Source organism: Tursiops truncatus, chromosome 20, assembly GCF_011762595.2.
Source record: "Tursiops truncatus isolate mTurTru1 chromosome 20, mTurTru1.mat.Y, whole genome shotgun sequence".
In the NCBI taxonomy this organism is placed as follows: domain Eukaryota; kingdom Metazoa; phylum Chordata; class Mammalia; order Artiodactyla; family Delphinidae; genus Tursiops; species Tursiops truncatus.
In genome coordinates this window covers 58,243,510-58,270,807 of record NC_047053.1, presented here as the reverse complement: position 1 = coordinate 58,270,807, position 27,298 = coordinate 58,243,510, and the positions used below count along the sequence as shown (strand labels likewise).

Here is a 27,298-nt window from a genome sequence, read left to right as displayed (position 1 = left end):
GATACTATTTTACAGCTGCTGAATTACCACAATAAAAGCTTAACCAGGAAACCTTGGGGGTGAAGGATAAGCCTGTTACCTGGATTGTGATCATCGTAACATGAATGTATACGTATGTCCACACTCACCAGACTGTATACATCAATTACGTGCAGTTTTTGGATACTGATTATGTCTCTGTAATGTGGGGAGAAAAGTTTAACCAATGCCCAAGATAAGGTTGCAGTGAAATGAGTGTATGCTTGTGGTGTGGTAGAGTATGAAGCGGAATATGGCTTGGTAACATGTTCGTTCCTTTGACCCACTAATCTTAGTTCTGGGATACTGTCCCAAGTAAATATTCCAAAAGAAGGAAGAAATTGTATGTGGAATGGTTTTCATTGCAATACTGTGTGGAAAGGCAGAAAATCGGTTAGCTTGCAATAAGGGTTCATTGATTACACTCTGTGCATTCCTTGTTACCATTTATGTGATAAGTAAGAACATGGAAGTGCTTATTTAATGTATATAAACTTTGTCGTTTGAAATAGACATTTGGGAATATTGGCAAAGTTTACATGTGTATATTGCTAATTGTAGAGTTCTGCTTTTATATTATGTACATGTAATTTTTTTTCCTTTTCACCTTTTGGTAACTTGTGTTTTTTTTAATTGAAATACAGTTGATTTACAGTATTAGTTTCAAGTGTACAGCAAGCTTATTTTTATATAAGGTAATAAAATACCACAGTTAAGCAGTCAGTAATAAAAAGCAACACGAGAATCTCAATCTCTGTTAATTATTATATTGGTTTGTAACGCTAGATAGCCCGAATAGCTCCTGCCTTAATGGCCCCAGAGCTTTGTTTGAATTTTATGTACTAGAGTATCATCCTGGTGTCTGCTCCCTCACTGTCAGGCTATCAGTTTGCATTCCTTACAACTCTCAACATGCCTCATTGCAGCTACCCTCCCCCTCTTCTCCACTTGCTGCTTCTGACCCTGATTTCACTTTCTTAGGCAGGGATAGGAAACCAGACAGGCAGTCTTTGTCATGGAGTTAAAAAACATTGAAACATTTTTTATTATGAAAAATTTAAAACATACAGGAAACTAGGAGAAAGAGTATAATAAACATTCATAGTCTCGAAACTTAGGTTGTAACCTTCTGCCATATTTACTTCATTAACTTTTTTCTGAACTATTTAAAAATAATTATAGACATCATGATATTTACTCCTAAATACTTTAGTATGCATCTCTAATAAAAAATAAGGTCATAACTGTATAACCACAATATTATTATTAATCTAATAAAAATGGCCATAATTCCCTAATATCCAAAACCAGTCCATAATCAGATTTACCTGGTTGTTCCCAAAATGTTTTTTTTTAAGGCTGATTTGTTTAAGCCAGGAACTAATCGGAGTCATAAGATTTAATAGTTGGAATTCTACTTAAATAAGAAATAGGTTCTGAGTGAGGACTCAAGGGCATCCTGAAAATAAGCTACACAGACTTTAAGTTCATGGAGTTTAGTTCTGAGTTTGGTGTTGTGTTCTGGATAGTGAGGGTTGTCAAGCCAGTGACCACTGAGTAAGTGAGGCGGTCAAGTCTGTTTTCATTATCTGAACATACGCTGTATTTGGCGTAACAGGAAAACTTTCATAACATAAGGATTCTTTTTCTTTCTCTGAAATATTCATCATATAGGAAACTCACTTTTTTTTTACACTAACAAAAGGGAATGAGGTAAATGGAGAAGGTGAAATCAAAAGATAGTCTTATCAACTAAGAGTTTTGTGCTACATGTACTGTGTAGATCAAACTCAGTCATTATAACATCAATGAATACTTTCCATAAGGCTGCAAGATTTTTATTTTATTCTTTTTAGGCTGCAAGATTTTTAAACCCTAGGTGAGAGTGTCATTAATTTAAGAAATTAATGTAAACAAAGGAGTTTGGGCCATCAGTTGATATTTATTATGTTGATGACTTGCCCTGTGAAGTAAGTGATTCAGTAACCAAAAAGCCCTGTTAAATAGATGCTGACTGTATTACAAAAGGCAAATTGATACATGATTGATGGAACCTTCTATACTTTCCTTCTCTGAAGAGTTTTGATTAAATAGATTTTATATTTTATGGTAATTAAAAATGTTTTGGAAAAATAATTAATGGGGGTAACAATACTTATTCAGAATTATTTCTGAGTAAGACCCTCTGAAGTATTTTGTTTAATCACACTGTAATATCATTCCAGCTTTATGGGTGAGGAAACAGATTTTGTGAGATTAAGTAACTTGCTTAAGAGCGTAGAGACAGTCCAGAGTGGAGCTGTGGTTTTGAAGTGAGGTCTTTGTGATCTGAAAGGCCATGCTCCTTCTCTTTATCCTAAGGTACAACCTATTTATTCTTTAGGGTTTTACAGACATTATTCTATTGAGTGTAGTAAACCTGGGGGGAAAAAGGCAAATGGGTATTTTATATTCTAGAAATGAAAAACACTGAGGCTCCGGATCACGTAGACGATAGTGGAGCGGGACAGGAGTTTGGATCTTTAAGCCTCTAGTCCATCCAGTTTTTCCTGTTGACCAGAATGTTAAATAGGGATGCAGTTCAATAATATTTCTTAATTACTTGTTCTTTAGATCCACTTGCGGTAACTATTTAAAAAATTTCATATATATAAGCTTCATTTCTCCAACAGGAATTAAAAAAAAACTTTTTACTTTGAAATAATTATGGATTCACAGGAAGTTGCGAATATAGTACAGTGATCCCATGTACCTTTCCCCCCACTGGTTACATCTTGCATAACTGTAGTACAGTATCAAAACCAGGAGGTTGACATTGGTTCAATGAATATGTGTAATTCTATTTCATTTTATTATGTGTAGATTCAGGTAACCACCAGCACAGTCCTGATGCAGAAGAGTTCCATCACAGTGAAGATCTCTCTCGTGCTACCCTTCACAGTTACACTCACTGTCTTCCCTCCCTGTGTAACCCCTGGCAGCCACTAATCTGTTCTCCACCTCCATAATTTTGTCATTTTGAAAATACCACATAATGGAACCATATTGTACGTGATCTTTTTAAGGATGACTTTTTTTCTCTCACCATGTGTTTGAGACCCATCCAAGTTTTTGTGTGTATCAGTAGTTCATCCATTTTTATGGCTGAGTAGTATTCCACAGCATGGCTGTACCGCAGTTTGTTCTTCAGCAGGAACCTAAGGCTTTCTGGAATAGGACCTTAACTTCCACTCTTCATTTCCCCATAATGCCTATTAACTGTTTTAAGTAAATTTCTTATATGTAAGTTGTTAGGGATAGAATATAAATCAGGAAAGTGTTTTTTTAAAATTTAAGTTAAGTTGGAGACCATCCTCTGAGTGTGCAGACTCCCTTTTTTTGTGTGTTTTGCTGTACGCGGGCCTCTCACTGTTGTGGCCTCTCCCGTTGTGGAGCACAGGCTCCGGATGCGCAGGCTCAGCGGCCATGACTCACAGGCCCAGCCGCTCCGCGGCATGCGGGATCTTCCCAGACCTGGGCACGAACCCGCATCCCCTGCATCGGCAGGCGGACTCTCAACCACTGCGCCACCAGGGGAGCCCCGGACTCTCTTTTGTATGAGTAGATATTTAAGTAAGCAATAGTCTTTGAACTACACCCTTTGAACTCAGTTGCAAGAGCCTCACCATGGTTGTATGACTGTCTGTTCTAGACCTTTTCTTATTTATGCAGGGTGTCAGGTATAGTCATGAGTGACATTATAAATGTATTTCATGTTGTTTTTCACTCATAGAATAAATACTAGCATTAATTTTATATTAGCTCAAATTATATGTATACCATAAAAAGAGAAGATTTAAAATGAGTGGTACCTTGCCTTGTAAAATCTCAATAAAAACTATACCGGGGCGGGGGGGTGGGGGGGACGGACGGACACTGACGGGCAGGATGACAACGCTGAAATTAAGATTATTGTGAACACCTGAAAACATAGCCCTCTCACATAGTGCAAAGAAAATAGTCAGAAGAGGAGCAAAATGTCAGTTCTTCTCAGTAAGCAAATTATTTTTTTCAAAAGCAAGCAAATCAACCGTGGAAACAGTGAAGTAAGGGAGTGCCTTAGCAGAGGATTTCCTCTGAGTGCTTACAACGGACATAGAAAGACGTTGACTTCTGACGTTGACATAAAGGCACTGAAAGAGTTTTAAGATAAAAAAAATACAGTTAAGTTGATTTTTTAAAATAGAAACAACTTCCAGTTTTTTATAAATTTTATTTACTTATTTATTTATAGCTGCATTGGGTCTTGGTTGCTGCACTCAGGCTTTCTCCAGTTGCATCGAGCAGGGGCTAACTCTTCGTTGTGTGCACGGGCCTCTCACTGTGGAGGCTTCTCCCGTGGCGGAGCACAGGCTCCAGGCACGCGGGCTTCAGCAGTTGTGGCACATGGGCTCAGTTGCTCCGCGGCACGTGGGATCTTCCTGGACCAGGGCTCAAACCCGTGTCCCCTGTGTTGGCAGGTGGATTCTTAACCACCGCACCACCAGGGAAGCCCCCTTCTTCCAGTTTTTGAACAGTTAACAGAGATTAACTTTCCTGTAATGATACAGCAAATGCATCTTGGAAATTAGGGTTCTTTATAACGAGGAGGCTGAAGGCTCGGCAAGCAGCATGCGCGCTCTCTCTCTCTCTCTCTCTCTCTCTTTCTAATGCACACACAGTACAACAGGCTACTCAGGAGTCCAAGAGCCTTTACTCTGAGCTGCAGTTGAAGGAAAGAGTACTTCCAAAAATATACAATAAGGTCTCAGCTTCAAAGTTTATGGCACACACAAGAGGGCTGTAAAAGAGATGCAGAGATTTTTGTGACCAGGTTAAGGACTGAATACTGGAAGGAGCAGAGAGCAAGGTAGCAGGGATTTGGGGAAAAAGAAAAGAGAGAGAATGAGAGAGAGAGTATAGTATTTAAATCTGGAGATGAAATATTCAGAAGAGGTCTGTGTGATACCTGAGATTGAATACTGTTAAGGCTTTTCATTTTCCAAAAGCGTCTTATAAAGGAAAGATTATATCTGCAAAAGACCTTGGTAGGAAGGACATAAAATGCCGCAAAAGCTGTGGTCCGCATGTCTTAAAGTATTATGTATTACAATTGGAAGTAAAGAGAGGGCAAGGGGAAAAAGGGTTGAGACAGAGGAGAAGCATGGTGGAAAAAAAAAACTATTTGGAGAAATGGACCCGGGTGAGAGATTTGCCACAGAGTTCTTATTCTGGTTTACCTTATACTTCTTGTTACTTGTTACAAGTGGACATTTTAACCTGACTTAGGCCTTCTGCTGTTTGGAGTCTGTTTATAAACTCCTCCCCTAACCCCACCCCAATAGATGTTTGGCAATAAGTTTATTGCCCAAAAATTAAATGGCTGATATTTAGGAAAGGAATTTATTTATAAATTTGTTTTATATATTTATTAAATGAATCTATTTCATTTTTGATTCAGTTCCTGATGTGTTGGTTCTGAGAATGTGATTATTTCCAAGTGGTGAATAACTTCACTTTATTAATGACTCAAGGATTTAGTTTAATGGTAATGTTAAAATTTCTTTCAAAAAATTTGGAAAAATGCTACCTTGATTAGGCTATGCTCTTCAATAAAAGGCTTTAGAAATAACTAAGGACTTGATAAGAAAAATACCCTTTTATGGTCATGTTACTGAAAAAATACAGACTAATATTCAGCATTTACTGAACTTTAAGCTTGTTTTAAATTATCTTTCTCATTGCAGGTAATTCTTTACAGGCAAGGGGAATTACATTTTAATTGTTGATCCTCTCCTTTTGGTAGCCAGGGGCTGTCAAACACTTACAGAAGCTGTTTTTGTTGAAACAGTTGAATGAGTACTCCTTTAAGATTAGTCATATTCTGGTCCAAAACATTCCAAGTAAGACGTATTTCAAGTGTTAGAAAATCTTACAAAAACTTAAGGATGAGAAGGGATAGAGACTTGAATTTAGCAACGCAACTAAGGTGTTCAGATTTTTCCTTTGTAACTCCCAGGGGAAGGAAGGAGTTATGTGCTCACTGTAGAATTTCACAGATAGTTGGGGGAAGAGAATTTATTTGTAAGGAATCATAACTTTTTTACAGTTGCCCAAGATTAGGTTATGTTTTAATGTCATCTCTTTTGGCAAGTTCAATTATTATAGCTGAGGCAAGTTTAAGAATACACTAGGCCATACTTTGTTTTCTTTCAAGCTTTTTCAAGATGTTAAAGGTAATACAGGACCAGATTGGCAGCACTGCAATTTGATTTTATCATATGACACCATAGCAGGATAGCTTTTTATCTATAGTAGTTGACTGTTTCTTTGCCATAGTTCTTCATGTGGGATCCTACAAGACATAAACTGAATTGCATTTAAAGACAGCCGTTAGAAGAAAGTACATCAGTAGTGTTTCTTGTCTAAAATGTTTAGAGAGAAGAAAGGGAAACATAATTTTGACAAATCTGGAGACATTTAGACATCAGTGTAATGGAAGAACTTTTGCAAAATAAAATTCAGCATATACCTTGTGCAAAACCAAAGATCTCTGCAAAGTGCTTGTAAAATATCATGTCATTTAATACTCTTTAAACATGACATAGTCATCTGAGACTGAAATATTCTTACGTTTTTTTCATTTCCCTGAGACATTCTTCAGCTCTGGACAACTAGTTTCTTAATATCCCAATTACTGAAAAGGAACTAGGCTAGTTCCTCAACAGTTCTTAATACTATTTTATAATTTTTAGAGGGGAACGTAACATCTAGGGAACTCTTGAGGAGACTGTGCTAGATACTTCATATAATTAACACAGTTAGTCTTTACCACAACCTTATTAGGTAGCTACTGTCACCTCCATTTTACGGGGGAGGAAACAGGCTTAGCGAATGTGAGTGATCCAGACCTTGGTAGGACTGTCATGTTTCTTCAGCGCGTTTTATTAATGCTCGCATTATATTATTTGATCCTTGCAGCACATTGTTTCATCTTGCAGTTTTACAGATGACCACACTGAGGACCAGAGAGATAAAATGACTTTTGCCGAAGGTCATATTTAAGTAGTTTCAGGAATAGTAAGATCTGGGGGGAGATGTGGGCTTACTGTGGAATTTTCTGAGTTGCTCAAGACATTCTTAAGGATGCTCCGTTGTTGTTATTCATGTATTGGAATTGTCAGTTGAGGAGATAAGTGATCTGTAACATGGATGCTGTGACAGCAGGTTGGTCTAAACTGAAAGTAATTGAATAAAACCTTCTTGGATACAGAGACTGCAACTTTCAATTTAATAATCTGATTCAATAAAGTATATATGTAGAAAGATGTTTAATACAGTGTTCTTTTTTGTGTTTTTTTTTTTTTTTTGTGGTACGCGGGCCTCTGGCTGCTGTGGCTTCTCCCGTTGCGGAGCACAGGCTCCGGACATGCAGGCCCAGCGGCTATGGCTCACGGGCCCAGCCGCTCCGCGGCATGTGGGATCTTCCCGGACCGGGGCAGGAACCCGTGTCCCCTGCATCGGCAGGCGGACTCTCAACCACTGCGCCACCAGGGAAGCCCCATACAGTGTTCTTTTTAATAGTTAAAAATTGGAACTGTTCTGGATCAAGGGAATAGTTAAGTAAATTGATGTATCTACTTGATGGAACATTATATAGCTAATAAAATGATAAATGTAAACACTGTAATATGGAAAATACTGAATATGTCAAGGGGAAGTAAAGTAGGATATAAACTGTTATATCAGTTACAGTCATGTAAAAATTATGTAAATATTGATCAGAATTTGAAGAGAACATGAATAAGTGAAAACAGTTTTTTGGTTGAGTGGTGAGTTTATGGTGAACTTCTGTGTAGAATTTTATTAGTGTTCTTTTGTTATGTTATTTGGGTAATAAAAAAATTGAACCATATAACAGAAGGATATATTCAGTACAACCAAAATAAATATATTAAGAACAGGAATTCCCTGGTGGCACAGTGGTTAAGAATCCGCCTGCCAATGCAGGAGACATGGGTTCGAGCCCTGGTCCGGGAAGATCCCACATGCTGCGGAGCAGCTAAGCCCGTGCGCCACAACTACTGAGCCTGCGCTCTAGAGCCCGCGAGCCACAACTGCTGAGCCAGCTTGCCACAACTACTGAAGCCCGTGCGCCTAGAGCCCGTGCTCTGCAACAAGAGAAGCCACCGCAATGAGAAGCCCGCGCACCGCAACGAAGAGTAGCCCCTGCTCACCGCAACTAGAGAAAGCCCACAGGCAGCAATGAAGACCCAACGCAGCCAAAAATAAATAAATAAAATAATTACATTTATTAAAAAAGTATATATATATGTATTAAGGACGGACCCAATTGACTTTAAATGCAGTATATTATATTGATACTTAAACAAAACATTTCCTTGAAAATAATTAGAAAAAATGCAATTTCCAAAATATTTTCTTTCAGCAAATTATCTTTTTGCAAAGGAAGCTGAAGTGTGTATAAACTAAAAATAGAATCTTGGACTTAGCAGTAAAGAGAAAGGTACAGATTGTTTTACTGGTTGAACCATTAGCAGTTGTGGGAAATCATCTCAAATGACATGGCATAAAAATGAGTATATTCTGTATTGTTAGAAATATGTTCTCCTTGTGATTGTATTAAATTAAGTCAGTAAACCCTTGCAGACAAATTGGGTAGCATTTTCTCTGGCCATTTGACCATTGGGTTCTTAGTTAATCTTGCTGGTTTTGATAAAAGCTAATTCTTAATTACTTAGGAATTTCAAAATATTGAGGTTTGCAGTTTCTAATGCATTTTAATGGCACTGGATCTCTTTGTCAAAAATGCAAGAACTTTATTCAGCGAATATCTATCTCTGCAGTTTAAAAGCCCTCATTTACCCAGACATCATAGGTTGAACAGTATTTTCACTGGAGAGCTGTAAGATTAATTCTCCTCATGATTTTGTGGTGATCCTACCTGACTATAGGCTGTAGTAGGTTAGGTATGTTGATTTTCCCATTTTTTTTCTTGGCTTTATGCATGTCATGGACAGAACTGAAACATCACTGCCTTCCTCTAGTAGTTATAGTTATTCTTTTAGTATGAAAGAAGTCATGCTTGGGATAGTGTGCTAATAATAAAATTGAGAAAAATGTGTATCGAATGTTACGCGGTTAATGATGGCTGTTCTTTCATGACAGTGCTGGGAGAAGGACTGGCCAAGGGAGATGGTACCTTTCAAGCAGTACTTTGCTGCATGCAGCTTAAAGGAAAGCTCCAACTTGTATCCAGCATTCTTGCCAAGTCACTGACAGGAGAGTCCCTGGTATGTTGATGAGTTCTAAATTTGAATGTCTGAAAACGGATTCATCCATTTGACTCCTTAGGTGTATTACCTACGTTCCTCTAGGTTCTGTCAGAAATCAAAGTTTGTAAGTATCTTGAGATGCTTATTTCTCTTCAACAAACTGATGTTTAATCATTGGATTCTTGTAGTTTGTGATAATATATATAAGAATTGGAGATATTTTTTAAGCTTTGAAAGTATAGAATAAATAAATGATTTTCTTTAAAGGTATAATTTAACAGAACCTGGAAATATTTTTGAGTTTTAAAATGCTCCTGTGGACATATGATCTTATAGGGTTCTTAAATTCAACAATTTATTTTATAAAATGCTTAAGTTTATCTAAACTAAGTAATAATTACTGTTGTTTCTGAAGATGTCATATGTGTAAGTTAATATTCATGACTGCTCTGATGGAGTTATCTAATTCTTTTCAGACTTTGGGATAAATGTTTGTATGTAGTATATAATTTTTGAGAGTTTTTGTCTGTTTTTGGATGAGATAATTGAAAGACTACTTTTTTTGTACTTTAGAGTTGGCAATCTATAGAAATTGGAAGAAAAGAGATATTATAACTTTTTTTTACCAGTTGGTAACTGTTACAGCATTGGCTGATATTTTTCAGGAATCATAATGAAAAACAGTGAAAGCAAGAGAATGTATGTATACTTTGTTATACAGCATGAATTCTCTATACTTTTATTCTGAATTAACATAAATTGTGGAAAGCAGGAGCAAAGTTGTGTTTTCACTGCAAATAAATATATATTTGGTAAAAAAAAAATGGAAATTAGGAAAGTACTTTGTATATTGTTGAGTGTAATGTAATGACCCGTCTCAGAGGGTAATTTAGTTATTTTCTAAGGAATTATTTTGCTGTGAATTGTTTAGTTGGTTTAACAGTATTTTTGGATGTCACCATTTTAACAAATGAATATAAAAGCTAAGATGTGTTATTAATATAGCAAAATTGTATGGGTATTTAGTTCTAAATAGATGATAAAGAATAGCTCTCTTCTTTATTATTTAGATAACTCTATCCTTAAGGAACTTTTCTATATAAGTTAAGCATATTACACAGTTTTACCTGTTGGATTTTTACTTATTTTATTTTATTATTTTTTAATTTATTGAGGTATAATTGCTTCACAGTGTTGTGCTAGTTTCTGCTGTACAGCGAAGTGAAATAGCCGCACATATTCCCCCCTGACCCCAACTTCTGGATTTCCCTCCCATCTAGGTCACCACAGAGCATAGTGTAGTAGTCACCACAGAGCTGTACAGCAGGCTCTCAACTAGTTATCTGTTCCATACACAGCAGTGTATACATGTCAGTCCTAATCTCCCAATTCATCCCAGCCCCCCTTTCCCCCCTTGGTGTCCATACGTTTGTTCTCTACGTCTGTGTCTCTATTTCTGCTTTGCAGATAGGTTCATCTGTACCACTTTTCTCGATTCCACATATATGCATTAATATATGGTATTTGTTTTTCTCTTTCTGACTTACTTCACTCTGTATGACAGTCTCTAGGTCCATCCACATCTCTACAAATGACCCAGTTTCATTCCTTTTAATGTCGGAGTAATATTCCATTGTATATATGTACCACATCTTCTTTATCCATTCATCTGTTGATGGACATTTAGGTTGCTTCCATGACCTGCCTATTGTAAACAGTGCTGCAATTAACATTGTGGTACATGACTCCTTCTGAATTATGGTTTTCTCAGGGTATATGCCCAGGAATGGGATTGGTGGGTCATATGGTAGTTCTATTCTTAGTTTTTTAAGGAACCTCCTATCAACTTACATTCCCACCAACAGTGTAGGAGGGTTCCCTTTTCTCCACACCTTCTCCAGCATTTATTGTTTGTAGATTTTTAAATTTAAAATTAAGAAGAAGCAATTTGCTTTCAAATCTCAAGTGAAATTTGAATTTCAAAAGAGTGAATGTTTTATGTATTTTCCTTCAACAGCTTTGTTAATGAACCATCTTTAAGTAGTGTGATCATTGCATGTGAATCTGAGTCATAAGTAACTGAGTTCACCATTTTGTGAATCTAGCCTATTAGTTTTAGGAAAAAGGAGTTTTAAAAAGTTGAGGTTAAAAAAAAAGTTGAGGTTTATTTTTTTCTTTACTTACTCTATCTTGCTCTTCAGTGATACCCTTTGTGAATATTTTATTGAATTAATCTTAAATTCTTAGGCAAGGTGAATACAGTGTTTTAGGGCACACTGTATCTTTTGTCCTGTTAATCTTTTTAACTTTGCGCATAGGTGGTTAGCTTTATCATCACCTCAATGATGGTAATGGTAATGAGGATGGGAGATGAGTTTTCTTTTTACAGATGAACCTTAGAAACAGCTGAAGAGTTAAGTCCCCATAGTAAAGAACTAATACACTACTTGGTTTTTCCATTTTTCATTTGCCGTTTCAGAATGGGATGGTAACAAAAGATTTGACAAGACTAAAAATACTTCTCACAGAAACGGAGGTAAGACTATTTCAGTGGATCTCTTTGGGAAGAGTTTAACGCAGTCTGGCTAGTACGTGTTCTTTATTAAAATTTGGAAAATCACTGGGCATCAGCAAGGCTTTAAAGATGGGGTACTGCAACCTTTAGACTTTTCGTAACCAGGCTTGGTCCCATCCTAGGAACTTTGCTTCCTGTCAACGTGCCTCTGCATCCCAGGTCTTCTGTTTTGTCCCTAATTTTTGTTAGCTGTCTCTGGCCAATAAATGGAAAGATAATGGGGAAATTTTAGTTTTTAACTACATCTGGCTATTAGAAAATTCTGTTTTTAATAGTGAGATACTCCTCAAGCCTTCTGTGTTTTTAAGTAACTAATGGAAGTCTGTGATTTGAGGAGGTTTTTTAGGGAGTGAGTTTAGCTGGTGGAAATAATGTGTATCAGGGTAAATGGTGAACGAAAATGTGCTCTGGTGAAGCAGTTGAAGGCTGGGGACAGCAGTGGCACGTAAAAGGCCCGTGGCTTTGTACGTCTCACATTTCTATTCCTCACACCGGCATATAGAAGTATTTTTATTCAGATGTCTCATTTTACAAATAGCCATTTTTGTCAGTTTTTATCATAAATGGAAGCCCATGTAAAGTGATCGCTTGGTTGGCTTATTTATTTAAAAAGTGGCACCTACTGTGTGCTAGGTATTACGCTTGGTGCTGAGGATACAGCACTGAACAAGACACTCATGGTCCTTGTCGTCTGGGAGGTTAGAGTCTTGGGGAGGAGATAGACGATAAATACATAAATTAATTAAACAAGTATAGGTATAATTCGCATTGAGGTAAGTGGTATGAGGGAAAAGAATAAGCTTTCTGTGGTGGGGAAAGAATAAGCTTTCTGTGATGGAAAAATAACTGGCGTGGTGGTGAGGGGATGAGACACTTAAGCTGAGTTGAGAATGGAGAAGGTGCTGGTCTCGTGGAGAGTGCGATAAGGGTGCTCCCATCAGGCCAAGAGGATGAGAAGAGCCCCCAGGTGTAAACCTTGACCTCCTGTAGATTACTTTCCCACTTCAAATCTAATCATACATCGCAGTTCATACCAACAAATAAGTAAGCAAAGAAGATAGTCATCATGAATTATATAAGTTGCATAAAGATACTGTTTGTTTTGCTACAATTAAATATAGCCTTTTAAAAAATGTTATTTTCTTAGTCTTATGTTATCTTATTATGAATTAACTGAGAATCAATAAGCTCTAATTAACTTCAAAGCCATTTCCCTTCTGGTATATATGTAGTCTTTTAATTTCTAAGAAGTAAAATATGACAGTTATAAGTGTTTTAGACTTTTAAAATGAGAACATAAAATAAGATGATTTGGGGCCTTGTTCTCCTCTTTTATTACCTTACTTGAATTAGCAGCTTTACATCTGATAATCATACACAAATATATATAAAATTTTATTTTTAATATTTATAATCCTGTTATGTATAAGGTCACAAATATCACTTGACTCTCATTTTGTGACTGTACTTTCGGAATAAGTGACTTAAATTTTGTTTATAATTTCTTTTCTGTGTAGCCAGAGTAGTAGTATTTTTGGTTAGTGAACTGGTACTATTAAAAAATCCATCTAGAAAAAGTTAACAAACAATGATACCCTTACTTATTATTGCACCTGACGTATTTAAAAATAGCAACAATTTGTTATTTAAAGATTGGGCTGAGCTGATGTTTAACCTGTAAATGCTGGTGGATTAGAATAAAGACATGGAACTAAAGGCTGACTAATGGAAAGAAAAACAACGCATATTCTTTAGAAAAATTTCAAATATCCAATCAATAGATTTGATTGTAAATTTACAGGAATTCTAGCAGTGTGAACTTCGGCTGCCTTCCCTGAAGGTCTCAGTAAAGACTGAAAATCACAAACTAATTGATGTTGCCCTTCTGTCTTAGGGTCTGAGCATATAAAAAGGGTGTTAAAAAAACAAAACTAAACACAGTACCAGGAAACTAAAAGCCACAGTGGCCAAATATTCAGCCCAGGCTTGAGCTTCTCATTTTTACCAGCTCTTCTGATGAGGATGTGCTGTTCACCAGACCCCACCAGCCTGAGAACTACAGTGTCAGCACATGCATACTCTGCCCGTTTGCAGATTGTTGTAGATGCTGACTCACTAAATACACCATGTATGTTTCCCTTCTGACGGTTATAAATGCTTTAAGCTTCATTTCATCACCAAAACATTTTTCCCCATTTTTTCTCACATATTTGGTAAATTTATTTTGATAAATTTTTTTAGAGGAGATATTTTCAATTTATACTTGAAGTGAATTTTTAGCTCTTAAAAATTCTGTGCAGTTAGAATCATATTTTAAGGGCTACTGTGGGACTATGCTGCTTAGATCTTGCTTATAGAATTTTAAAGGATCTTTTAATATACCTTTTTGGTGCGCATAGAGTCCTTATAATGTTAATAATTACTCCTGATTTATTTGTTAGCTTATGTATTCTTATATTCAGTCCTCATTTTACAAAAAGAATGGGTTGTCTTTAAAAACTTGTTAGTAAGTAGTTTGAGAATCAGAAGGCATTTTCCTGTTGAAACGGTATTATGGTGATTTAGTTCCAGCCCAACCTAAAAAGGGTCCAATTTAATCAGTGACATGTAAATTATGGTGATATTATTGTTTCAGTTATACCCAATTAGCATTTATGCCATTCTTTCTATGGTACAAGACATTCCAAATATCATCTTGGGATACTGTTTCCTCCTTCTCATTCAGTTCAACATTTACTGAGTGCGTGTGCTCTTCAAGGTTCTTTGCGTTTTGGAAAGCTGAGAAATCCATGAAAAACAATCTGAAGGGCCAGCCCAAGATGTGCATAGCTAATGTACCCACAGGGCAGCCTGTGGTCAGCAGGTTCTGTAATGGAAGTACAAGCAGGGAAAGGAGAGATAAACACCCTGCAGGGAAACCAGGGAGGCTAGTGTCAGAACTGAAGTTAAAGGATAGAGGCAGCTAAGTAAAGACCCAGGAGTGACTTGGTGCAATAAGTTGGCAGTCAGTTGGTTCAGGGGTAGATGAGACAAGTAGTAATGATGCTCTTACCTAGGATAGTGGCAGGGGGCGTTGAGTATGAGACAGACATGAGAGGCATTCTAGACCTGGTTGGGCAAAGATTTGGAGAATACTCGGAGCAGGACAGAGTCTGACTTTCAGGGTTTCAGCCTGGCTCTTTTGGGGGAAGATGAATCCATTCACTTGAGATAAGCAGCACTGAAGGAAGATGAGCTTTGGGGTTAAAGTTGATGAATTTTATTTAAACATACTGTGTTTGAAGTGCATGGGCGGTCATCCATCCATCTACCCATCCCCCCATCCATCCAGATTTACTGAGCATTCATATGTGCCGGATCCTCTGAGGCGCAGGAATGCAGAAAGGCAGTTGCAGGCTATTGACAGTGGGTCTGTGCATGGCTGACAGTGACCCAGCATGTAAAATGCTATAGGATAGTTAAGCGGCACTTAACTATTCTCTAGCTGGCACTCAGTTGAAATTGGGGGTGTGGAGCTTAGAGTAAAGTTATAGCCAAAGGGGCAGATGGAGGTCTTACCTGCATTCGAGGGGTCGAGAAAGCCAGGAAGTCAGGGTGAGTGGGTCCCCAGCCATGGGCTCCACTGTGGGAGAAGGTCTCATCCTAGAGCAGCGAGGGGGACTCGGCCAGGATATGCTCCCCGGTCCTGAAGTGGTGGTGGTGCTGCACTTGATGCAGGAGAAGTGGCTGGTCATACTGTAGGCGTTAGCAGAGGAGAGTGCAGTACATACACGGATGGAAGGTGCTACTCCACGGGGTTCAGGGCTGGGGACTGAGACTTCTCTTGCACCCAGGTAATTTTTATGTAGGGAAGGAATCTCTATCAGTTTCCTTAATGAGGACCATAGAAGTACTTCTTTTCCATACTTACATATGGAAACTAGAGCAAAGAGCAAAAAACACCGTTTGCATATTAATGTTTATTAAAAATTTCTAAATATTCAATCTAAAGCTTTTTAAAAAATATTTAAAATTTCCAAGTTTAATTCAACATCAACTAGTTATTTCTTATTATAAAAATTTCTTTCATTTGAAAAATTGCAGACAGCAACTGGTAATGTCCTCCCTGGATATCACGTGGAAGACTTAGAAGAGGGTAAGTACGAAACTGCATAACTTCTGGTAGCTGTGATTTTGAGCATTGCTTCTTTATTGATTATTGGGAGGAAATTTCTGAGTTAGATTACATGTTAGTGGAGGTACAGGAGAGAATATAAAGATATAACTTAAGAAGTAGTGCGGATGGAAGCAGTTCATTCACTAGCCCCTGTCATGGAGTTATAGAGTACGGAGATGGGAGGTAACCCCAGAAGTGACCTATTTTACCTTCTTTCCTCCATGTGCGCAGTTCTGAACTTGAATGAACCCTGCTCTTAGCAATCTGTAGAGGGAGGTCTTTTCTCCTTTCTCTCTATCACAGGCTAGTACAGTTACTACTTTTTGGAAGTGCTGACCTGTAAGCTGAGTTGTTCCTGCCACAATGAAAGTCTGTGATTCTCCTCTTCTCCTGCCAGGGGAAGGTGAAGAGAGACTGGCATTCACTGAGCGTTTGCTAAATGATGTCTACCACGTAGTGGCTTTCACAGAAACGAGTACTGACTTCTTAGAGTCTTTCTTCATCTTTTTGATAGGTGATAAAACTGATGTTCATTAAGGTTCGGTAATTCTCCCAGTCACGCAGATAGGAAGGGGTGAAACGCAGCTTTAAACTCAGCCGGGCGGAGTGTGTTTTGGGGGCGGGGGAGCACAGTGACTTGTGAGGGGGTAGAAAATGGCTGCAAGGTCCTGGGACACTTACTGCTGCCCGCTCAGCCTCTAGAGCTCAACCGTTCTCTCTGACGCTTTGTTTTCCTGGCTTATTTGGGACCTTTTATCCACGTGCATTAAAACGCATTGTATTCAGAAGGAAACTAATGTTATTTTTTAGCTCCTATCTCAGAATTCACCTTTTTGAACTTCATTTCAATTATTAAAAAAAGATTACTTTATTCAGTGCCATGTGTCAGACAGCCCTAAGGAACGTGGATGGTAATGTGGAACTTCTTCTCACTCCATATGCAGTACTGGAATTTGTTTTACAAAATTTCCTTCCAGGATACCATAATTTTCTCATTCCTGAAATAGTTCCTAATAGAGACACGACTCATACTTAAGAAATGACAAGCATGCCAAACACATCTCCCCTTTAGATGCCAGGCAGGAGACTGCACTTGGAAGTATGTCTGCCAGTCGCTGGGGTAGAGTAAGGGCCATTGATTTGTCTTAGCTGCTGTGTAACTGCTTCTTCAGTGGTTTCTAAGTTTCATATGCTAAGTGATTTATAATTCATTTGATTGGTAGAGGGCTCTTTTGGTAGAGGCAAGCATGTCATGTTCTTTTTACATCATCTGAGATGATGTGTATGGAGGGTTTATAGTATTTCTTACACATTAAAATATCAGAATTATCAGCAAGCCTCAAATGATAAGACTATATATCCTGATTACTCTCTAGGATCTTGTAATGGTTGGCATTTCCGCCCACCACCTAGGGGAATCACAAGCAGCGAGGAATATACTTTGTGTAAAAGGTAACGTGAATTTTTTTTTTAAACCAATGACATGTCTTTATTCAAAGGATAGTTAATTTTCCTTCACTTTTTGAAAAGTAGTAATTCCGATTTAAAGAAGATAATATGTGAAGGAAGAAGCATAACAATTGAGTAGAATGGTTTATTTTCAATTTGAAACAGAAGCCAAAATGGTCATTATCATTAAATAATAAAAATCAAAACCATATTGATGATCCTTCTTTTAATTATAAACAACAGTGATCTAAATGGAGATTGTTAAGACTTCTGTAATACCAGTTGGATTACTATGACTCAATTTAATTGCTGATCTCGTTTATGTGAAATTTACCTAAATTATGGTGATTGAAGTTGAAGTTACCTTATTTAAACTGAAATGGAGCATAAAATAGATAAAGAAATCTTAAATTATTTTAATAACTTTTCTAAAAAAGAGAAAATCTGTTATCACGTAATCTTATATAGAATTTATGAGTAATTTATATTTGAAGGGCTAACCTTTCAAAATTTAATAATTATATGTTAAGGTAGAAAGAATTTTTAAAGTTACATTAAGAAAGGTTCTTTTTATAAGAACTAGAAACTATTGGTTTTTTAGATATAAGTTCTAATTACTCTGGGTTGCTTTTGATAATGAAGGAAGTTTGATATGCAGCTTTGATGATTGAATAGTCAAGAGGTCAGGTTTGATTTTATTGCAGAAATAAAGAAACTAGGTAGTAAATTTTTAAAATCCTGGTGGCATCAATGTTGTAGGAGAGGTAGAACGTGATCCTATGCAAAGGAAGTATGAGAAAATTCATAGTCCAGATGAGACTATCAAACCTTCAATTTTTAGGGAAATAATTTAAAGCAAAGCAATAGAAAGACAAAGAAATATTTGGCTTATTACGACATACTGAAGAGAAACAAATGCATGATTTTAAATGTGTCTTAAGCATAAGAGAACTTAATAAATAGCATAATTTAAGTTCGAGTACTTTATGTATCATCAAGAAAAGCTTTAAATACACTCGTCTTTTCAAATAGGGTGAAACACTTGATAATGTACACTGTGCTGTGGTTCATTTTGTATTTCTTATTATTCATATTTTTCCAGTTGAAAAATTATCTATAACATAACATCGCTTTTATCCATTTGCTATTTATAGTTTGATTTTCATTTTTTCTCTCAGAAGATCTTTTATTATTTTTTGAATGTTTAAAAACTGGCTGGATCTATTTTATAGAGTATTTAAAACTTAAAAAAGTTACTGATCAAAGTCTTGCATTTTTATCTGTTTTGACCATTGAATTATCAGTTGAATTTTCTGAGTCATAAGCATTGAGAAATATTAACCCTATAGCCTCTAAAATGAACGTTTATGAATTTACCCATTGAAGAATTTAATCTGACTATTGAATTAATTGTGATTCTTACATAAAACTTTTATTCTTTATTTATTTAAAACTTCAAGCAAATTAATATAGTCCAATATTTTCAATGAAATATAGGCAATAGTAATGTAGAGAAGAGTGAAGGCATTACGTTTGAAGGTGAAAAGTAGAAGCCTTGAAATGTTAATTCAGTGACATATTACTTTTTTTTTTTTTTTTTCCCAGAACAAAATTTCTAGTATGTGGAAAATTTTCTTTAGGTCGTATCATTTTGGGAAGTAGGGCATACCTGTGCTTGACGAACTAATCCACTTGATGTCAGTGTTGCTTTAGAAAAATTCTGCTCTAAGAGGAATTGTCTAACAGAGTTGTTATGTCATGAAGGAAGCTACCTTTGCAATGCCAGTTTTTGTGGGTGGGCGGTTATGAATATGTTCTGCTTTGTCATCCCCTTATTCCAGAGAAAGAGGTCAGTGAACATGGGGGGGTTGCTGTTTTGATTAACTGTTACAAATGTTTCCTAAACGTCTTCTTCCTCTTCGGTGCAAGACATGTGATAAATATGGCCTTTCAGGAGATGAAGTTTTGTTTTTGTTATTGGAGAGTCGGAGGGCAAATGCTGGAAGTTTATCTTTTAAATGGTCCAACAAAGTATATGATAAAACAGTCTTTCCTATTCTACTTAGATTTTTAGAGCAAGGAATCTGTAGGTATGGTGCCCAGTGTACTTCAGCACATTCCCAGGAAGAACTAGCAGAATGGCAGAAAAGATATGCTTCACGGTTGATAAAATTGAAACAGCAAAATGAGAATAAACAGCTCTCAGGCAGTTACATGGAAACCTTGATAGAAAAGTGGATGAATTCATTATCTCCTGAGAAAGTGGTGAGGAAAATAAACTGCATTTTTTTGTTTGTTTGTTTTAAACAGTGCCCTTGTTTGAGTCTTGACTTTGTTTCGTGCTGTATCTTGGTTTATTTCCCTATCCTCTATATGAAACACTTGATTCTTGATAAAGTGTTTTTAGTAGCAAAAGTAGACCCATTTGCTAAAATAAAGAGCAGAACTAAACCATTTGTTTGGAGACTTGCAGGTATTATATTAATTTGTCTTCATTCAGGGAGTTTTTATTGCCATTTTTTGTTGTTGTTGTTGTTAGTTTTCTTATGTCTCTTATTTTAGCTTTATTATATTTTGTGCTTATAAAAATAACTGAAAATTAATGTATAAAATACCTTGCTTTGTAAACAGTTCCATCAGCATCTTTACCGTTAACATTTATTTACCATGCCAAAAGTGTTTGTTTGTGTTTTTAGGAATAAAACGTAACATTAGTTGCTCTCTGTTTTCAGCTTAGTGAATGTATAGAAGGAGTAAAGGTAGAGCATAATCCTGATCTGTCCGTTACTGTCAACACCAAAAAATCTCACCAGACATGGACCTTTGCTCTCACTTGTAAGGTATGAATTTTGTGATAGTTAAAGAATATAAATGTCTTTCAGTTTTCATAAAGGCTTTTTGGACCTTTAAATCTGTGTGTTGAAAGAGCATTGAAAATGTTTTATTCTAAGTGCATTTTTATGTGGGTTCTATATTGTGGTAAAGCATATTTCTGTATTTTGATCATGAAGGGCACAGATTTTTCTTAGATTTTGAGATAAAAGCTTTGTAGATGTTCAGATACTTGCTTATTTATTTATTTGGTGAAGAGGTCTTCGACATGTTGTCTTCCAAACTTAAAACGTAGGATGGGGTTCACGGCTTGTAGTTAACTATTTAAAAATTGAATTGTTTAATCTGGTGGTTCTAAGATATTCAAACAATGAGTTTGTTTTTAATTTTGATTTAATGAAATCACAAATTCTCTAATAACGGGTTTTTAATATGAGACATTTTTCTGCAGTGCTTCCCATCCTGAATTATAATATTCAAAGTTTAAGAATGAAGCAAAGTAAAATATTTCTGTGAATATATGCAGTGGAAAAGTTTTGTGTACTTTTTTGTGATGTTTCTTCCACTGTACCATCTGCATCTTGGGATGAAAAATCTGGGAACGTTTAGCTTTGGCCTTGAACCCAATTCAGTGTCTTCAGAGGTCACTGCTCTCCTATGAAGACTTCCTCCTTGAGGCTAGATGAAACTTTTTTAGGCCAAGGGTATGGAAAGTTGGAGGTGATGGTGATACAGGGTGAAAGCTTTTGCCACAGTGAAAGATGAATGTATCACAGAAAGAGCAGGGAGGCTAGTAATGTAGCGTAAATATATCGTTTTTGAAACTGTCAGCCTTATTGAGGTATAAATGACATCATAAATATATCATTTTAACAACTGATTTTTTTTTCTTAAATGGCTTATGAGTACAACTTGTATTTTTAACATAGTATCTTAGAAGCATGGGAAAGTAAAAGTCCCTTATGGCAATATTTTCATTGAAGAGCCCAATTACAACTGGATTTTTCACCCCCTTGTACTCAACAAATTATTCTAACTTCCTTGTAGCCTGCAAGAATGCTGTACCGTGTAGCATTGCTTTACGATGCTCATCGCCCTCATTTTAGTATCGTTGCAATATCTGCCGGAGATAGTGCTACCCAGGTGTCACAAGAAGTCCCAGAAAACTGTCAAGAATGGATAGGAGGAAAGATGGCCCAAAATGGATTAGATCATTACGTGTATAAAGTCGGGATAGCATTTAACACAGAAATATTTGGAACTTTTCGCCAAACCATAGTTTTCGACTTTGGATTGGAACCAGTACTCATGCAAAGAGTAATGATTGATGCAGCTTCTACAGAAGGTAAAATTTAGCCTTTTTTCCCCTGATAACGATGTATTAAAAGGCACTGTAACAGCACCATTAAAAGACAGGTACTGGCCCCTAAATATACCATGGACAGGGAGGGAATAGTAAGAAAAAGATCCCAAGTGTATTGACTCATTTACTGTGTAATGGGATTAGAATGGTTTGCATTATGCCCTGGTCACTTCATACAGTCATCAGGCAAAGCTTGCTTTGAGGTTCCCCAGACTTGTATAAGTAGATGGTCAGGTCTCCTTTGGTCTGCCAACTTCATTTGATGATTTTAGCGCAGTTAAAACCTTTCAGTGTTAGTTTGGGTAGAATGTAATTTCAGTGGTAATTGTGAATACACCTACAGTGTCTATTTCCATGTTCAACTGATGGTCCAATTAACTTTGCTGATATTAGTATGTTATCTCTGAATGGAAAGTCCTAACAATAAGCTTTCATAACTTGATTTTACTAGTATAAAGGAGACCACAGTGCCTTTAATAGGATTTGCTTTCATGTTCTTGGGAAGAGGTCCCTGGTTTTAACATGCAGGCACCTGCAGAAGATGGTGAATTACTTTGTGAATTGTCATGTTACTGCCTAAACCTCAATTTTACGCCAAGATCCAGCTGGATAAGGGAAGGGCATGCTAGCCTCCATTTCCTTGGCTCTTGGTTGGATTTATAGGTGCTTTATTTCCTGAGCACTAAATATTTATTTAACAAGCACTTCGTATAGCAGAGCTGTCTGAAACTTGCTGTTATATTGGCTATAACTAAGCATATTGTGGAGGATGTTTTTCATTCTGTCCACAGTGTCCCATTTATGAGAACCTAGAAGTTTTTTTCATGAGTAAATGCTAGGACTTTATTTTTTGGACATAACGAACAGGTGGAACTGGTTCTGTCCCCTTACCTTTAGCTGTGAGTAGGGTTGAAGCAACATTTGTGCCAAAATGGAACAAGTAGGTGTTACTTCTTGTATCTGTGCTCATATTATTACCCAGACTTCATTTTACCCATATTTCTCATTTACTTTGATCCCTTTTACCTGTTTTTATTCTGTTGTGTTCTGCTTTTGTCATCTTTCTACTACTCTTTGGAATAAAAATATGTTAATTCCCATAGCCAAACAGATACAGTAGTTGATGAAATAAAAATACTTGATTTATATTTACTAATAGAGCAGTTAGTTGGCAGATTTTTTTCTGTAAAGGGCCAGATAGTAAATATTTTAGGTGTTACAGGGCAGATGATCTCTATTCCAATTACTCAGCTCTGCATTATAGTGAGAAAGCTGCCATAGACAATATGTAAATGGATGGGTGTGACTGTGTTCCAGTAAAACTTTATTTTCAAAAACAACGCAGGCTGGATTTCTCTTGAATGCAGTGGTTTGTTTACTCTTACGCCATTACGTTGCTTTTAGAGACTAGAACTTGAGGACTACTGGATTGCACCTTTCTTAAATCATAAGGAGATTTAAAATCATACAGATACTGACATGCATCTCCTACTCTCAAATATAATTCTAAAAGGATGTTCTTGGCTTACATGTGGGTTGTACTTTAAAAGTTTGCTTTTAGATTGTGGCTTTTAACTCATGACTCATTTCCCATAAAAATAAGTTTGTAAGTGTTGTCAAAAATCTGTACTGGTTAATAAAAGCCTATTTAATTAATAATATAAAATATTAAATATCTGCAATAAAAAGAGGAAATGAGGAGGATTTCAGGGCACCCTCATGGGCTTGAGAGATTGAGGGTGCTTTGGCGGCTTTTGCCCCAGCTATGTGCTACTTTTCTAGTTGGAGAAACAGAGCAGTGGACAGACTTCAGAGTTAAATAGAACTGGATTCAAATCCTGATTTTCTACTTAATTCCTGTATGACCCTGGGCAGAGAACTTAACATCTCTGAGCTTCGTGTGGAAACTTCTGGTAAATGGGGCTAGTAGTATCTGTCATAGAGGATTATCGTGAGAACTGGAACTAAACCTTGCACAGCATCTGGCACGTAGCAGGCATTCAGTAGATAGTAGCTGCTGATGTTACCATTAGCCATCATTAGGATAATTTCTGGTTTGCAAACAGAAAGAAAAAAGGAAGAGAGAAGGGTTTTTTGTTTGGTTTTGTTTTTGTGTTTTTGTTCTCTAGTGAGGACCCAGACTAGGGTGCAGCCAGGGGACTGAAGAGCAGAGATGAAGACCCAAGTTACTGAGGCAGCAGCACTTAGGGATCTTGGCAAGAGAAGTTGTCCCAAGATGAATGATGTTTTGAGACTGGTAACTGGAAGAAATAAAGAGTCTCATTTCTGATGTTTCTGATATATCAGTTTGAAAATATAGTAAAATTTATATTTGATTCAGATATGGTAGCGGGAATTAATACAGACAGGGATGTTCTCCCATTTGGGACCAATACTATATACCCTCCCCCCTTTCTATACTACTATATCCTTTTTCTTAGTGACCTTTTTGCAGTTTGATATCTTTGCCTATTTTCCTTTAAACAAGGTCTTACTTCTAATTATGTTATGGAAAATAATTGAATAAAATCAAGCATTTTCTTGAACTAATTTGGAAACATTAAAACAATTTCACATAGTGAAATTTGTTTTTCAAGGACATAGGAAAAACAAATATTACAAGAGAACAATATAAAATCTACAAAATGTATTTTCTGATAAGATATTTTGAACATTATAAAGAGAAAAACTTAAATCTAGGTTTAGGCAAGCTAGATGACATTTGATTGGCTTTTTTTTGTCATTAATTTAGCTGACCTGTTGTGCTCATTTTTAGTTCTGTCTTTGATATTTTTACTACTCTTACAATTGATGTAGTTTTTTTCATTGTTTTTTCCTTGTTGGTGAGGTTCAGGTACAGAAAAAGGCATTATATGAACTAAAAAAATTTTTTTTGGATTAAAGATGTGCTTCTCACAAATTTGTGGCAAAGGACATTTACAAAAGAAGGAAGTTAGTGAGTTTCCCCCTTGCTTAGAACACAAACTGCATTATACACTTTATACCTCAATTTGAGTCATAGAAGATTTTTGCTTGACAAAACTGATCTGGAATTCTGCTTTGAATATCTGGAAACTACATGTTGGAAATTAGTTCTTATATTTAAATTTGAAAATGGTATTTATTACACATTACTTTTAGTCTAGCAATGTATGTTAAAATTAACATTAAAAGTACGTCTTAAAAATTATCTCTGGCTGTCAAAGTTGTTGGTAAATTAAGGACATGTTTATATGTATAAATATATAATGTTTACTATTACGGGGTCAGAAAATTAATAGAAAAATTGATATAAAAAATAGGGGCTTCCCTGGCAGTCCAGTGGTTAAGACTCCACGCTTCCAATGCAGGGGGCACGGGTTCAGTCCCTTGTCGGGGGAACTAAGATCCCATATGCTGCATGGCGTGGCCAAAAAGAAAAAAACAGAACAAACAAAAAATAGTAGATTTGTCAATAAAAGATAAATGTAAATGAGTAGAAGCATGTAAAAAGTGTGAGGCGCTCCTGTGTTGGCGCTCCTGTGTTGGCGCTCCTGTGTTGCTACTCCGCTGCTTTCACCTTTTATTAGCCTCATTAAGAGAGCAGACAGCATGGGTAAGCTACGAGATGTTCATCTTATGTCTGAGTAGCTCTTTTAGTGAAAGGAACAATGTTGAAATGGATAGCTGAAGTCGTAGTTTGGGTTTCCTTTGGGATTTTGTTTTATTGTTGATTTGGGCTGTCAAGATTTGTAAAGCCACAGACCAAAATGTTTCCTAAGGAAGAGTGTTGTATCCAATTTTGGAATTAGGAATCATTTCGTCTCATTCTCTTTAAGTCCTAGATAAATATACCTGTTTTTAATAAATCCCACATTTGAAAGGCATTTACTGCATGCTTCTTGTGTGTCAGCCTTTGTGCTGGGTATGTAGGACACTGCATGTTTTTCTCCTAACTTCTTATCCACGGTCTAGGGTTTGTTAAGGATAATTTTCAAGTCTGCTGTACTACATACTTCAAGATAAAACAAACCAACCCTTTGGATGCTTTATTAGAATAGTAACTATGTGGCTGAAACGAGAGCAGTTGCTATTCACAGTAATCAGAAGGGTGAGGGAAGTTGGGAAGCGAATCTTGTGTCAGACTAGTTATTCCAACCTTGGATTCTATTTTTGATAGTAACAGTTCTTCCCTACGTTATCTTCAGGAAATTATGTTCTAATTATCAGGTACGTTCTAATTATCTTTAACTTTTTCTTATGAATTTCTCTTAAAATACATGTGTAGCTTCTGCCTATCAAATCTCAGGGTAACACATTCCGTAGGTTTCTAATTTGTCAGCGTTTCAGGTTTATTATTACAGGAATTGGTTAATAAGTCAGTGTTAAACTCGCCCTAAGTGATTTTATGCATATTGATTCTAACCTGTTCACTTTTCATCTTTCCAGAATGTTTTTTTTTTTTTAAATTTTAGCCTAGTTTAGACTGAGGAAGAGTGCTTTCTTACCATGGATGGACTGGCTCAGGCTGCCCTGAGCAGCGTTCACATCTGGGTTGCATGTTAGTTGGTGCATGTGCTGCATGGGGGGCGAGATGAGCCCCAGGACTAGGGTGTCCAGTGTCCCCCTGGGGGAGCCCCAGCTTCCTCCTTTGTTTAAAGAGGAGCTCTTAAGACCTAATGACCTTTAAGCACTGTAAGTAGGTGGGTAATTAAACAGGTTTAATAAGAAGCTTTTTACAACTGAGAGGATTGGAGGCAGAAGTTTGTCTCAAGTTGAACATGAGCAGGGAAAGAGAAGTGGTTTTTGCAGAAGAAACCCTCAGTAGTCACTGGCCCCAGTCCATCTCGGACGCCTGAGTTAATGGCCAAGGTCAGTGGTTTGTAGACTTTTTGATGCCGGCACACACGGATTTTCCCAAGATTCTTCTCCCTGCTCCCCTAGCTCTCCCCTCTCCTATATTGTATTTATAGTTATTAAAAAGATGGAATAAAATTTAACATTGTTTCGGAATTGTTTTGAAATTGTTGTGCTACCAGCTGAAGACATTCATTTTAAGAACTTCATAAAATCAGGGTGGGAATCATGGTAGTAAATAGGTAAAATGAGAAAAACAAATACTATTTCTCATGCCACTTTTCCCAAAAAGCCTGAATACTTTTAGCCCAGAGTAGAATGATTTTCTGCAAAATTTGCTTTGTATATTAAATAGGTGATACAAAAAGCTTTTTTAAAGGAAAGCTGCACCATTTTAAGTTTGTTATTATCCCAGTTACTTAAATGGCAGTTAGGAATAGCTAGTGACTTTTTAAAGAATGTGAATATAATATTGATGTAGGTATAGTCTGAATCAGTTTCTTATTTAAAATAAAATTATGAAATATAATTTCCCTATGCCCAAAGAATAGACATCCTTTTATTACCTATTAACTAAATTCTTCAATACTGCACAGAGTTTAGTGTTTTTTTTTTTGAAGAGCTGGTTATTTGGTTTCTGTACCATTAGTGTTTCTCCTTTTGACTTTTAAATTAAGGGAAGAAAATTATGTACATCCTTGCTATTTTGTTAATAGTATCTGATCTTTAGTGATGGTATAATCTGTTTTAGGAAT

The 27,298-nt window shown here is 36.5% G+C and overlaps 1 protein-coding gene across 8 annotated transcripts in view; it reads left to right on the top strand.

Annotated features, from left to right (window-relative positions):
* HELZ (helicase with zinc finger) overlaps positions 1-27,298 on the top strand; it is a 156,792-nt gene that overhangs the window by 27,677 nt on the left and 101,817 nt on the right. For 7 of the 8 annotated variants that reach the window (XM_019938638.3, XM_019938631.3, XM_033846480.2 and 4 more), the window contains 7 exons: positions 9,226-9,350; positions 11,812-11,868; positions 15,991-16,042; positions 17,440-17,515; positions 19,579-19,777; positions 20,245-20,352; positions 21,392-21,689. In XM_019938638.3, the coding sequence (XP_019794197.2) occupies positions 9,226-9,350; positions 11,812-11,868; positions 15,991-16,042; positions 17,440-17,515; positions 19,579-19,777; positions 20,245-20,352; positions 21,392-21,689 (915 nt within the window). Of the gene's footprint in view, positions 1-9,225; positions 9,351-11,811; positions 11,869-15,990; positions 16,043-17,439; positions 17,516-19,578; positions 19,778-20,244; positions 20,353-21,391; positions 21,690-27,298 lie in introns of those variants that run through there. The other variant, XM_019938639.3, reaches the window with a different exon arrangement.